We start from the raw sequence: 13,995 nt of genomic DNA, 5'->3' as shown, positions 1-13,995 counted from the left end.
GTGCATGGTAAACTGTCAGGTGAAAAATACCCATTCTGTAACAACCAATCACCAAAATACAGAATGTATGTACATGAATAGGAAAGAGTGTGGACACCAAATGATTACCTCAGTGCTGGATTGCTGCAAGGCAGCAGGACCAAGGGGAGGAAAGGCAGAGGGAGAGTCTTAGTTTTCTCTTTACAAATTTTAGCAAATTCCTAATTGTTTACCAAGAGCAATTATTATTTTTGCAGTAAACTTTTTTTTTCTCACAATAAATCCTAGTAATAATAATTGCTCACTGATTTTGTGGCACCTTAAAAAATATACATTTTTCTGTTTTGAGACGAAATGTATTCTTTACAGTGGTATGCAACAAGTGCTTAATTTTATCCATTAAAACGTAAAGTGCCAAAATTAGTCTTAAGATGAACAACTCATGGATAACTCACGAGTGTTTTGTACACTGTCCATTCCATAGAATGTAGACATGAAAAACTGAAAATGCTTTGGGAGGTACTTTACAAATAGTAGGTATCCAGAAAGCATTTCTGTTACCTGTTTGCAGGATAATCATTCAACAGTGAGACTATTTCAGAGTTTTAAACAGATTTCTAATATTCCATCACCTTGTATAAAACAAGCCCTCTTCCAGCCGGAGACTAGCTCATCCTAAGTGATCACATGTGGGGACAGATGTGTCTTTGTAAGTTAAACAGCTATTTCTAGAGAGGAATATTAACAGGTAGAAATAGAAAATAAAGGAAAATAAAATTTAGTTTATCTTTTTCATTTTTAATGTGTACATCCCAGGTGGTTTTCTCACTTAATCACCACAAAAACCCTACAAGAAATGAGGGCTCTGGAAGGCTATGCAGCGAGCAGAGAGAAGAGGATCTCTACCAGGTCACCACCCTGCCTTGTGAAAGAAAGCAGGCTGGTGGCAGCACAGCCCTGGGGTTCCTCCTTCCTCTCTCACCCCTGCCAATGTATTGCTCATAAATAACACGCGTAAAAAAAGAGAGCATTTTACTTTAAACCAATCCCTGGCACTATATGCTGAGAAGGAGAATTTGAAAGAATAAAAGGCATAGACTTACTACCTTTGTTTGGTCTCCTGAGTCTCCCCGTGCTTGAGGTTCTGAATGGCTTCCTGTCTTCTCCCAGCCAATTTTGTTCCCACTGATATGGCTGAACATAAAATGAACAAGAATACTGATTAGTGTCGACCACTTCCCACACATGCTCATGATAATAAGGGCCTGCACTAAGCCTACAGACTCAGTGATACCTTATGCTTTCCTGATCTCACCTCCCCCAACAACCTATCTCCAGAGAGAATCCTATCATGGGAACACTTTCCACCTACTTCAAACAGGTAGGTGGTAACCACCCACTGTGGAAGAGAAATCAAGCACCTAACTTATGCCTCACTGCTCGGCTTAAAGATGGTCTAGGATGTGCTAGTGCCTCAGGGTACAGAGGAGACAAATGCAGACCTCGCCTTTGGGAGCTCAGTCATCTTGGAGAGTAAGATTAAAAAAATCATATTTAGTTGATAATTATCAGGCAGTAGAAGATTGAATGTTATCTGGGTCACATGTTACTCAATTTATAAATAAATGTGAGGTATTACATGTCAACTGACAATTCAGGGGGGCACTCCTATTCATGGAAAGGGGCATGGGAGCAAAGGCTCGGGATAACTCACACGAACAAGTCAGAGGTGGGAGGGCGCCTTCCAGGCCCAAGAAGAGGGAATGGATTTGGTGAGCTCAGAGAACAGGGAGTTAACTGAATCTTATTTGGGGAATAACTTTATTTGGCAAAGTAAAAGTGGGATAAAGAGATGGGGAAGATTACAGAGTATCTTAAGTGCCAGAATGAGGTATTTCAATCAGTGTTCTTAAAAAACTGTGGGTTGTGACCCATTAGTAGCCTGAGAAAACAATGTAGTGGGTTTAACACCCATTTTTTAAAAAATGAAATGGGGACTTCCCTGGCGGTCCAGTGGTTAAGAATCCACACTTCCACTGCAGGGGGCACAGGTTCGATCCCTGGTCAGGGAACTAAGGTCCGACATGCTGCGAAGTGCAGCCAAAAAAAAAAAAAAAAGAAACGGAATAGACCAGATGCAGTGAATGTGGTATGAATGTTATTATTTCAAAAACTCTTTGTGTATTATGGGCCACAATGTAAAAGAAAATTTACTTCGGTACCTGGGCAAATTTTGTGAAAAGTACTATCCTGGAGGAGTAGGGAATCTAGAGGGGCTTGAGCAGGGATGCAATGCTGGCGAGCTGTAGGGATGGCCTGGGCCACTATAGGCATACACCCTTCGCTTGTCCCTTCCCCTGCAGGGCTCCATGCCAAAATTATCTTCTAAAACCAGTGCTGGCCACAAGGCAAGCCAAGCCAACGTAGAAAGCTTTTACTTGGTTTGCCTTTCTGACTCGCATGACAAACAGAGATTTTGAGACTTGGTAATTCTATCTTCCAAGCAACTTCATTTTAGTTCTACTTAAAAAAAAAAAAAGCAGTTGCAAAAAAGAAATGAGAAGCCTGTCCCACCTTAAACCAAGAATCGTGTCCCATGTTGTGATACTTAGGAGTCTAATTCTAGCTCCTTGATCCCAGTCACGGGATGGGATACCCCAGTACATCCGCATGAAGCAAGGTCACCCAGATGCCCAGTTATCCAGCATCCAGGCTCCCTATCTTCAGTGAGGACTCAGAGAAACCACTGTTCTGTCCAAGTTTGCTACTCATGTGTGCAATCTCAGGCTACAACTCTGCAAAACCAGAGGAAACCCAAGTGATGAGGAGGCATAAAAATAAATGTAAGTATTCCAAGAGCATAGTGATACATCCTGTTTAAAATCCGAGAGAAAAGCAGCTACTACATGGGTGAGTAGGTAAGAAGCTGGACAAATTGATTAGTGAATCAATTACTTGTTGAGTGTCTACTGGTCAGGACATGTTATGTGATAACTGTGCCAGGACCTGTGAAATAGGGAAACAGAGAGTGGACAATCTCGTCATACATACATCCAAAGTGAGTATTCCATTAGAATGTGGTATAGAGCTGCTTAAAAGGTTGGTGACTTTTATTCTGTGAAATTTTAGAACAAATTATTTGGATACTTACATGTTTTATAAAGAAACATAATATTTGTTACCTACAATTTTAAACATTTAAGTAATAACATATCAATAAAATGCACATGTGAACAGCTTAATGAATGTCCACAAACTGAACACACCATGTAAGCAACCAAATCAACTCAGGGCTGACATCCCAGGATCCCCTTCTTGAACTGCTCCAGACACTTCCTCAATGGCAACAGTTATTCTGACTTCTAACAGCAAAGACTTCTGCTATCTGGTTTTGAACGCGATATAAAGAGAATCATGCGATTGTACATTTTTTGTGTCCAGGAGTTTTGGCTCAACAATACTATTGTACACAGTGCTGGTTCGGTCTCAGTGCTGCATGCATCCCATTGTGGGGGCATGCCACAGTTGGATCTGTAATCCAGCCCTGCAAGAGATCCCTGCCCTTGATGCACTTAGTATTTTGTTGTTCTTGTGTTAGCCTTTTGGGAGGGAATGCAATGAATCTCAGCAGTCTAATTTGCACTTCTCTGATAATGATGAAGATAAGCATCTCTCCATGTGTGACACCTTCGTGTTGTGCCTGTTCAAACATTCTACAATAGGTGGGAGAATGTAGAGAATGTTCTTATGGGCTTACAGGAAGAAATTATATGTTCTGGATACAAGTTCTTGGTCAGGTGTAAGGACTGCAATTACCTTCCATGCCCTGCTGGACTGCTACCCCTCCCTCTTTACAACAGATTGACGTTTTTGTATACATGTGATGCCTCATCTTGTACGACTTGGCTGCAACTGGGTGCAGCCTTCCCTGACCACCCCATCCTTGTTATTCTCATTTCTGTGTTTCCTTCATGGCATGCATCATATTCAGCACTATTTCTAATTACTGTCTGTTTTCATCATTCAATTATAAACTCCATGAAGATAATAAGACCTTATAGTCACTGCTGAACAGGTGTCCAACAGTTGAATGTTAAACAAATAAATCACATAACTGTAGCCTAAAGGTATATGGCAAAGAAGGTATAAAACCTGGGTTTTATATGGGTACAGTGTGGTGGGGAGACCATACCAACACTACCCAAGTGGAAAGCTTGTCCCACTTAAGATCACATAGAATTTTTATTTATAAATCTTAGGTTTGTTTTATATAGATTATCAAACTAAAAATAATGTCATAATCTAAATGCTCATAAGACCTTTTATTTTTTTTATTTATTTATTTAAATTTATTTTTTTTGGCTGTGTTGGGTCTTCACTGCTGTGCGAGGTCTTTCTCTAGTTGTGGCGAGTGGGGGTTACTCTTCGTTGTGGTTCGCAGGCCTCTCTTGTTGCAGAGCACGGGCTCTAGGCACGCGGGCTTCAGTAGTTGCAGCATGCAGGCTCAGTAGCTGTGGTGCGCGGGCTCTAGAGCACAGGCTCAGTAGTTGTGGTGCACGGGCTTAGCTGCTGCGCGGCATGTGGTATCTTCCTGGACCAGGGCTCGAACCCATATCCCCTGCATTGGCAGGTGGATTCTTAACCACTGCACCACCAGGGAAGTCCTTCATAAGACCTTTTAATACTGTACTATAAAATCTAAAATTCTGCCTGAAAATAATCTTGACAATGGCCAATTTTTTTAAAGTCCAGAATATTTCAATAGGATAACTATATTACTTTAAAACTTAAGAAAACAAAATATTTGAATATAACAAATGCCTTGCTTTGAAGAACAAGATAGATTAGAGATTTCAGAATTATTTGTATATTCAGTTAGGTTTCATTCTATACAACTGCTCCTACCTCATAATCACATTTGGAACTGCTAATGTCGACGTGAACTTTCATCAGCTGTGCCCTGGGGAGACCTGCTGAGATCCATGCAGGCCACAGGAAATTGTGCATGTGTTCTCAAGTTGAATTCTCCTGCTCACCCCAAGGCAAAACTCTCTGCTGGTAAAATTTGGGTTGAGAGAGAAGGAATCCACTCACAGCCACAGCAAAAGTGACTGGATTCAAACCCAGACCCACCATTCCAGACATTACCACATGCTATTACCAAAAAGCCATAAGCTGCACTTATGACGTAGCAGACAATCAACAGAAAAGAACTACCCTCATACCAGATACCCTCATACCAGACTGGTGGCAAGGAGAAAGACCAGCATCACACCACTAGGTTCTGTGGAATCTCAGGAGGCGATGCAAGGCCTCACTGCATTCCAGGACACCTGGGGCTGTTTCTGCACTAAAGCTGGTTGAAAGTAGCCAATTGTCCTAACCACTGAATTCTCTCCTACACATTTCTGTAGTCAGCAGGTTGGTGATGCTAGCATGGAAATAGACTGGTGTCCATTTACACCAAGTGTAAAAGTGTCTGAGCAGTCTGCCCCCCTGCCATGGTTGTGGTTTGTTTTTATGGAACAGAAAAGGAAGATAGCATTGACCACAAGCTGACTTACCTGTCAATAGAAAAGTCAAATAAAACTAAAGGGAAGAAGCAAAACATGAAAGATCAAACCTTCAGTAGCACTATCTAGTGTATGTGTGTAAGGTCACAGATATGGTTAAACCATGTAAAGCTTCAACAAGCGTGCATACATTTTCATTTCCATATGCTCCCCAACTCAGGAATGGAAGGGAGACTTGATCCACAGCCTGTTCTCATTCAACAGACCCCCAAGAATTCTGAGGAAGGGACCTGGCAGTCAGGTGCTTCTACTACAGAGGGTGAAGATTTGAGCTCCCTGATAAGGAAAGCCACAAGATTATCACATACAAACACCTTAGGTACAGTCTCCCTATGCCCCAAATTAAGCTAGTGTCACACATTCAGATACTTTCATAAAAAGCTGGTAACAGAGAAGTACTGGTCTTGTTCCTGTGCAGCAGTCAGATGGGCCTCTGGTCCTGAATGCTACTCTTTCGTGTTTGTCAGGACTTCTCACGCTTTTCCCACCCAAGTGAAGGTTCAGAGACACCTGAGTCAGATGAGCTCGACAAAAAATGCCTACATGGGTCAGTAGGTGGCTAGAACAAATACAGACCCTTCTCCCTATGATGGCATAGATAATTAATTTTTACCAAACATAAAAATTCAGAATAGTTTTTCTGAGAAGATATTAGAAATGTTACCTTATGTTAAAAAATCAGTATATAAATGTAAAGTAGCCATTTGTCTGGCACAACAGCATAACAATCTGAAAGGAAAAATCTGCAGCTGTATTTAGCCTGTCTGGGACTGGGTACCCTAGGGCAGGGTATCATGTAATTGTCTTTGCAAACCACACAGTTTCTTTGGAGAGGAAGCCTGACAGGGCTTAGAGTGGAACACCAATACCACTTAAAGGAAAAAAGATGCATTAGAAGAAGCATATTTCCTAGGACACCAGATCAAGGGCGCTAAATGAAATTCTTTAGGTGTTTTACATTAAGAATGAAGTCATGGGCTTCCCTGGTGGCGCAGTGGTTGAAAGTCCGCCTGACGATTCAGGGGACACAGGTTCGTGCCCCGGTCCGGGAAGATCCCACATGCCGCGGAGCGGCTGGGCCCGTGAGCCATGGCCGCTGAGCCTGCGCGTCCGGAGCCTGTGCTCCGCAATGGGAGAGGTCACAACAGTGAGACACCCGTGTACCGCAGAAAAAAAAGGATGAAGTCATATGTTTTGGTATTTTATTGGACCCATAGTTAGTTTTTAAATAGTAGTGATAGCTGTCACTTACTGTGGTTACTCATCAACTGATTTAAATCACAAACAACCCAGAGCCCTCCCATTCACATTGGGCACATTGGGCCCAGGGAGCTCTGGGTCACATAATCCCAAGTGGCAACTGGTATCTAGCAAGACAAGCCATGGGAGGTTGGGGTACTGGGTCCTGACAGCACTGGGTCTCTGCACTGGTTAACAGTCTCTCAGGCACTGACAGCGACCTTCTATAGCCCAGATCTGGTCCCACAGGGACCACATGGGGGCATGCAAAGCTTATACAACAGACGCCACCATGACACGATTCCTTCAAATCGATGTGTACGTAAATGTACAGGGAAAGAGAACAAATCTATACAAATGAAGTCACAAAGTGGAGAAAAATTAAGTTAGTCTTCTCTAATAGGACTTTAAAATATCCATTTAACAATGTCAGTAATGAGTGGCACGGACATATATACACTACCAAACGTAGACTAGATAGCTAGTGGGAAGTAGCCGCATAGCACAGGGAGATCAGCTCGGTGCTTTGTGACCACCTAGAGTGGTGGGATAGGGAGGGTGGGAGGGAGGGAGACGCAAGAGGGAAGAGATATGGGAACATGTGTATATGTATAACTGATTAAGTTTGTTATAAAGCAGAAACTAACACACCATTGTAAAGCAATTATACTCCAATAGAGATGTTAAAAAAAATGTCAGTAATGACATGCAAAAACACTGAAGCAATATTCAGTGTACACATACATATTTACATTTATACATACAAATAAGAATACATACTTACATAAGTGTAGTCAGTATAAAAAGGAAAAGAGAAAAAAGGCAAGTTGCTGTCCCTAAGATCTCATTATTATAAAAACCCTATGTTAGTATATGCAGTAAAAAAATAAGGTGTTTGGATATTCACCAGTCTTTTGAAAACAGTTGTCTCTCTAGAGGTGGGATCATGGGGGATTTCCTATATTGTATTTTCTAATGTTTGAATTCTATAACTGTGTACTGAAATGGTAATTAGAAAGAAGATACAAAATAACTGAAAACTGCAAATTAGCAACCTCAGATCAGACTCATGACTATGAAAATAATATATACACCTCCACAAGAATTCAGCTGTAATTCTTAATTCAACCAAAACAGAATTACAAAGATTTGACAAAGACCAGGAAAGAAGAAAAGAAAAACAAGAATACAGCCTGAGGTTTGGTTTGGTTTTTTACATTTTAACCAATAATAGAGAAAGAAGTATATGCTGATGATACTCTAAGAAAAGGAATAGGAAAAAAGTTATTTAGTTAGAAGGCAACACATTCCTTTCTTATTTTACTTCAAAATAATTGGTTTGGAATAGCTGCCCAGGCACCGGCCTATGTCCTTTGACACACAAAGAACCACAGCAAGAGCAGCAGGCTGCGTTTCTACAGAAGCGAAGCCACCAGGGAGACTCAGGACAGCTTCAGCCCTGGCCGGGACACCCGACTCACCATAGCTGTGTGTAGGGGGCCTCTCGTAGCCTGAGACTCCTTGTCTGGCACAGACCTGCAAACCCTGCAGGGACACATGCTGACTTCAAGAGAACAACAACCCAGGAAGTCCATTCCAGCAGTGTGATGGGAAAGACGCCTGAACACTCCCAGCTGAAGAGACTAAAATGCCAGGTAAGGTATTTAAAAAAGGGAGGGAGATAAAGGACAGGGCCTGCCGAGTGCATACATACACACATACAGCAAAGGTGCCACCATCTGAACCTGAAGACCAGCCAAGAGGCATTTTCACACCTGGCAACTCCTCCATAGGACACCTTAGCATGTACTTCCTTTCACATTGGAACATTCTTTGGAGTGGCTCCATGGTATTCCCTATAAGGAATGTCTCTATTGTCTGCATTTGGGGCATACACACATCTTTTGCTCTTAAATGCTCCCCCACACCAACCTTTGCACACAGACGGTGCAAACCCTCCCAGGAGGAAGATCCACAGCCCTCAGACACCTGTGGGTCATGGTGACCACAGAGACCAAGGACCTGCCAGGAGAGCCTAAACCTCGTGTTCCACCAACTCCACCGATGTCCCCCACTGAACTTCATCTTTAAAAACCAATGTTCGCCAATTTTATAGGTTAAAGAAAGGTACCTTGTTATGTTTTAAGTTGCATGCCTTTGATGTTTTTTTAGTGAGAGTGAACAACATTCTTTTGTGTTATTGACCATCTGTGTTTCCTCTGTGAACTGCATGTTTATATTCTTTGCCATATAAAGCAGTTATCTTTTTAATTTGTAGGAAGCTGGGTGGTTTTTTTGGGGGGAGGGACTTACTTGGGGGGTTATTTTGGGGAGGGTTATTCTGTAACAGGCCCCATTACCCGTCAGCACCATCCTTTAAAAAGAATGCTACTAAAAAAAAAAAAAAAAAAAGCTACTTCTTTTCCACCGGGGAAATGAGGTCATTTATTTTGTGATCTCCCATATTCAGGATTATTTCCCAGTACTGAGGGGAATATGGTGGAAGGAGTGCAAATGCCTGAGGGAACTGAACAGGAAAGGGGACACCCAGCCAGGGCCGGTGCAGGCCTCCCTCCTCTCTATTGTACAAGTCGGTGTCTTAGGGTAGGGCAATTAAAAATGTTCCTACAGTCAATCTGCAGAAGGAGGTACGACCAGAGGCACTTCAGTTCAACTGTGCAGTAATTTCCCCAGCCAAATGGCCTGGCCACCCAGACACCTGCCCATCCCCAGGACAAAGAGCCCCCAGATTGGAGCAAATTCATTTCCAAAGAAACACTAGGATCTCTCTAGCCCCAGGACCATTCCAAGCAAATACTGTGGATGTTTCCCATCACTCTTAGAACAGAATTCAGAGTGTACACCACCCAGCCTCCACCTCACTCTACACCGCAGCCGCACTGGCTTCCCCTTCCTCCACCCCGCACTCATCCAGCTCTCTCCCCGCTCCGTCACAGCTCAAATCCTGCCTCTCAGGAAGCAATCCCTCCTCCAGACCCACTTGTCTGGTGTCTGTCTCGCATACTCACCACTTGGGTTATCTGTTCGTTTGTCTACTCCCTTCTTTGCCGGCCTCCATCAGCATGCCATTTCTGCACTGCCTGCCACTATGCTCACCGGTAGATGGCAAGTGCTCAGGTGTTGCTCGGCTAAATGAATGGATGATTTCTTTCCCTTAAGACCATCCTGAGAGCACAGTGCAGATCCAGGAGGCCCAATTTCAGTTCAAACCAAAGGTAAACCAAATCCTGACTTACTGCCCCTACTTAGTTTCTCAACTAGGAGGGCAATTCTCTGTCCTATGTACAGCCTCAAAAGTGTACACACATAACTTATTCAACCGGAATCCTCACCCTGAAATCATGAACACTACCCTTCTTAGCATCCTGCCACAAGTAAGGGATGCCCATAATCAGATCCTACTCTGCCTGGCTTATGATCCTGAAGCCTCTGGTACAAGCTCCCTATTCCCTTTTCCTTCCCTCCTCCCTCTCAATTTTAACACACCTATCTCTTATTTGTTATAATAAATGGAAAAACAGATTCAAGGAAATGGAAACATTGCTAAGCCGCATAACTTGATTCAGGCTTAGCAATCTTTCAATCCCAGATTGTGGATGTGCTCTGCCTCTTTTACCACATTTCACACCACGAGAGGGTGAGATGCCCATGCCATCCCCACATATGGAGTTCACCTTCCAGAGGCGCCTCCAGAAAAACGAGGTAAAAATGCCCCAAGTTGGGGGTACAGACAGTTAAGTGCTACAGAGCTCAGAGGTAGGAGAAATGACTAAGATTGAGGAAAAGCTCCAGGGAAGGCGACACTGATCAGAACCTTTGGAAACAGGGCAGAGTTGAGTGTGCACAAGAAAAGGGAGGGGCTCTCATGCAATCTTATCCACTCAAGTTCAACTCATATCCTAACAGAGCAGCTTGCCAAATTAAGCAGGCAACTCACATTATCTCCGTATCCCTACCCGAAGGAACAGGATCACCACTGGACCTCCCCAGACCAGGGCCTCTCCTGGCTCACAATGCTCATCACCTGCACAGGACTCCAAGCCACAAACTGTGGCTTTCTGTCTTATTTCTACCTGTGTTTCAGAGTCTAGAAAGAATATTTCTTACTAAAATGAGTCTGCCTATAAATATCTTGGTCTTGCTGACATGAGTCAATTATGAAAAGAAAACTCATAGTTCCTTAGTGAGTGAAAGGGCTCCTGAGACATCGATCAGCTGTTCTCAAACTTCTCTGTGCTGAAGAGTCATATGGTCTCATTTACACTTGCAGATTTCTAAGCCCCAACAGAGCAATTCTCATTCAGTAGGTCTTAAATATATTATCTTTCTAGAAGGTTAACTTAAAAGTCTGAATGCTAAATTACAACTTTTTCCTTCATTTTAGAATTTTAGGATTGCACATACAACAAGTAAATATTTATGCATTTTATGCTTCTCTGTTTCACAATAGCACACATCCCTGGCTGGCAGCAAACTCCTCAGTAACTGCCGCCCAAGGTCAGCAGAATTAGTGCCCATTTTACAGATGGAGAAAAAGAGGACAAAAGAGGAAGAATATCTGGCTTCAGATGACACACCCATAGAATTTGCAAGAAGACTGGAAACTGTGTCTCAGATTTTCATAGAGCAGAAACGGACAGAGCAATAACTGGCCATGGGCATTTACTGAGAATCAGAGTTCAAACCGAGGAAAAAGAGATGCAGATGTAAAGAAAAGAAAGACTCTTCCTTTCCTTTCTTCTTTCTTTTTTTGAATCAGGTTTCTTAGAAACATAAGATTATGTAAGGGGAGGAGGAGGACTGTGAATTTTAAGACTTTCTCGATCAGATTCTAACAAATTTAAGTATTTGAAAATGCATTTATTCAGGGACACACATTGTTTAAAATACTCCTTCCACAGGGAGAATTCCAACCTGGGTCTGGCAGCTTTCCATGGTTTTAGTTGGGTGAACAGTGTTATTTCAAGAACAGTCCTATGAGCTGCTGAGTTAGGGTTCAAGTTGCTGAATTCAGGAGGAAAGGAAATTCTGATTCCCCTTCAATCCAGGAGCCAAGAGACTGAAAGCCACAGGAGTCTAACTTAAAATGCTTTCTGGGGGTGGGACTAGGGGAATCACAGCCCAAAAGAGAGTAAGGGTAAGGCAGAACTTGACCAGATAACTTAACCACGTTTGGTGGTCACACAAACTAATTTTCCTAAAATTCCACCCAAAAAGAGCAGGGGGATGGAGGACACCAAGGCTTTGGGCTGGCATAGTACAGATTTTCAACCTTGGAAGCCTCGAGGAAACATCTAACCTTTTCTTTCGGTCTGAGGAGTCTTGGTCCAAGCACAGAGTAACTCACCTACCTATAACAAACAGCATGTTTGAGCACAAACATCGGTGCCGTGGGCTGGCCAGCCAGAAGGCGGCTTCCCTGGGGACTACAAGCTACTTATGAAGCTGCTACACTTCCGGGAAGCACCAACTACTCCATACACCACTCACTTTGCAGCTCCTCCACTGCCTTCATCATTGTCTGAAGATGATGACGTAGAAGAACCAGGAAAGTATGCTGAGTCCACATGATTGGGACTGCCGCTTGGAGCTGGGTTGATCGGGGAGGACCGTTCATACAGTGGGGTATGCTTTCCTTCATGAGGAATGTTACTGTAGTTCTGCTCAGTCAGATTCTTTCCGCTGGTTTCCAAGGTGAGAGCCGGCTCAGCGAGGCTGTATGAGTGTGGACCCTGGCCCGGAGCACCTGGGCTGGGCACCTGGGGGGCCTGAAACAGAGGGTATAGTTCACACAAGCATACACACTGCCTGCATGGCCCGGAACACATTAGCATAACCCGGCCTTGGCTAAGTTTTAATTCAACAAACACTGTGAAGCAGGTGCTTCACCTATCATGAGTTTAAGAAATTATTTTAGCATTCATTAAGATTTGATGCATATGCAGCTTTCAAGGCAGCTGTCCCGCACCAAGGCTGGGCAGATCAGCTGAGGAAGGAAAGGAAAGGAAAGGCCTTACCACAGGCTTTGCTTGCAGAGAGGTCTGTGGAATGTTGAGCATCTGGGGGGGGACATACGGTGGCACTATCCCAGGCATTCCAAACGGATTTGGTCTGGCTGTTTCATCAATACAGAAAGAAAACAATAAAACAACCGTGAGCAGAAGGGCATTCCCCAGGACACAGCAGTGGCTAGCACACATCTCCATCTGTCTTGCACCTCCTCAGGTGCCAGCACACCACTGGCCCCACTTCCCAGAAACCTTTAGAAATTCATGTTTAACATTAAAAATACTTAATCTTATGATGACCAATTTTATACACTGGGGCTAGAATTCTAACTTTCAAGAGTTTTCAATTAATGTCTGATGGTGCTTTTGCTTTTGTTCATTTCCTTGAACGCCTGGCTTGTCTCTGTCTTTAACTTAACAGGTGTTCTTATTCTCTCTCTGCTCACTGCTGACAAAGCTGGAAGCCCTGTAGTACTCTAAGCACTAAAGGGACAAAAGAAGGACACAGCACTTCCCCTTCCATACGTGAAACAATGGAATTTTTCTATTTAAACTAAAATTAGGTTCGTAGCTACTAGCACACTTTTAAATATAAAAAGTGAAATATGGGGCTTCCCTGGTGGCGCAGTGGTTGAGAATCCACCTGCCGATGCAGGGGATACGGGTTCGTGCTCCGGTCCGGGAGGATCCCACATGCCGCGGAGCGGCTGGGCCCGTGAGCCATGGCCGCTGAGCCTGTGCGTCCAGAGCCTGTGCTCCGCAACGGGAGAGGCCACAACAGTGAGAGGCCCGCGTACCACACACACACAAAAAAAAGTGAAATGTGGTAGTCACTACCTATACTTCTGGTTTGTTTTCTTTGTTAAGGAAACGATGATCAGGTTACACATGCATTATACATGCACTGCGGGGTCAGTAAAACTTGGGATTTTGTGTTCCCTTAGAAAATGACTTTATAAAACCTGTTCTGATGTATGCTGGCATTTGTCCTTCATTATCCTCGTGCTAACTTGTAACGGTGAAGCACAGAATGGAAGCCATGTAGAGAAGCGGCCCCAAACACAGCATCAGGCAGGAGTGGGTCCCATGTCAGCTTAAAGACGTGACATAAAGCAATCAACTCGGCCCAAGGTTCAGAAACCTCCATATCCACAACACTCAGTCTCCTTGCGGGT

The 13,995-nt window shown here is 43.5% G+C and overlaps 1 protein-coding gene across 3 annotated transcripts in view; it reads right to left on the bottom strand.

The window, feature by feature from the left end:
• Positions 1-13,995, bottom strand: part of FAM120A (family with sequence similarity 120 member A) — a 104,570-nt gene that overhangs the window by 40,398 nt on the left and 50,177 nt on the right. For all 3 annotated transcript variants that reach the window (XR_010841915.1, XM_059072922.2, XM_067041162.1), the window contains exons 6-8: positions 12,830-12,927; positions 12,303-12,580; positions 1,086-1,173 (exon numbers count right to left, since the gene is read on the bottom strand). Coding sequence is in view for 2 of the 3 variants with exons in the window: in XM_059072922.2 (XP_058928905.1) it covers positions 1,086-1,173; positions 12,303-12,580; positions 12,830-12,927 (464 nt within the window). In the remaining variant the exon portion in view is untranslated. The remainder of the gene's footprint in view (positions 1-1,085; positions 1,174-12,302; positions 12,581-12,829; positions 12,928-13,995) is intronic.

The sequence above is a fragment of the Kogia breviceps genome, chromosome 8 (assembly GCF_026419965.1).
Source record: "Kogia breviceps isolate mKogBre1 chromosome 8, mKogBre1 haplotype 1, whole genome shotgun sequence".
Classification (NCBI taxonomy): domain Eukaryota; kingdom Metazoa; phylum Chordata; class Mammalia; order Artiodactyla; family Physeteridae; genus Kogia; species Kogia breviceps.
Note: the sequence above shows the minus strand (reverse complement) of the source record. Positions and strands in the feature narration are given on the sequence as shown.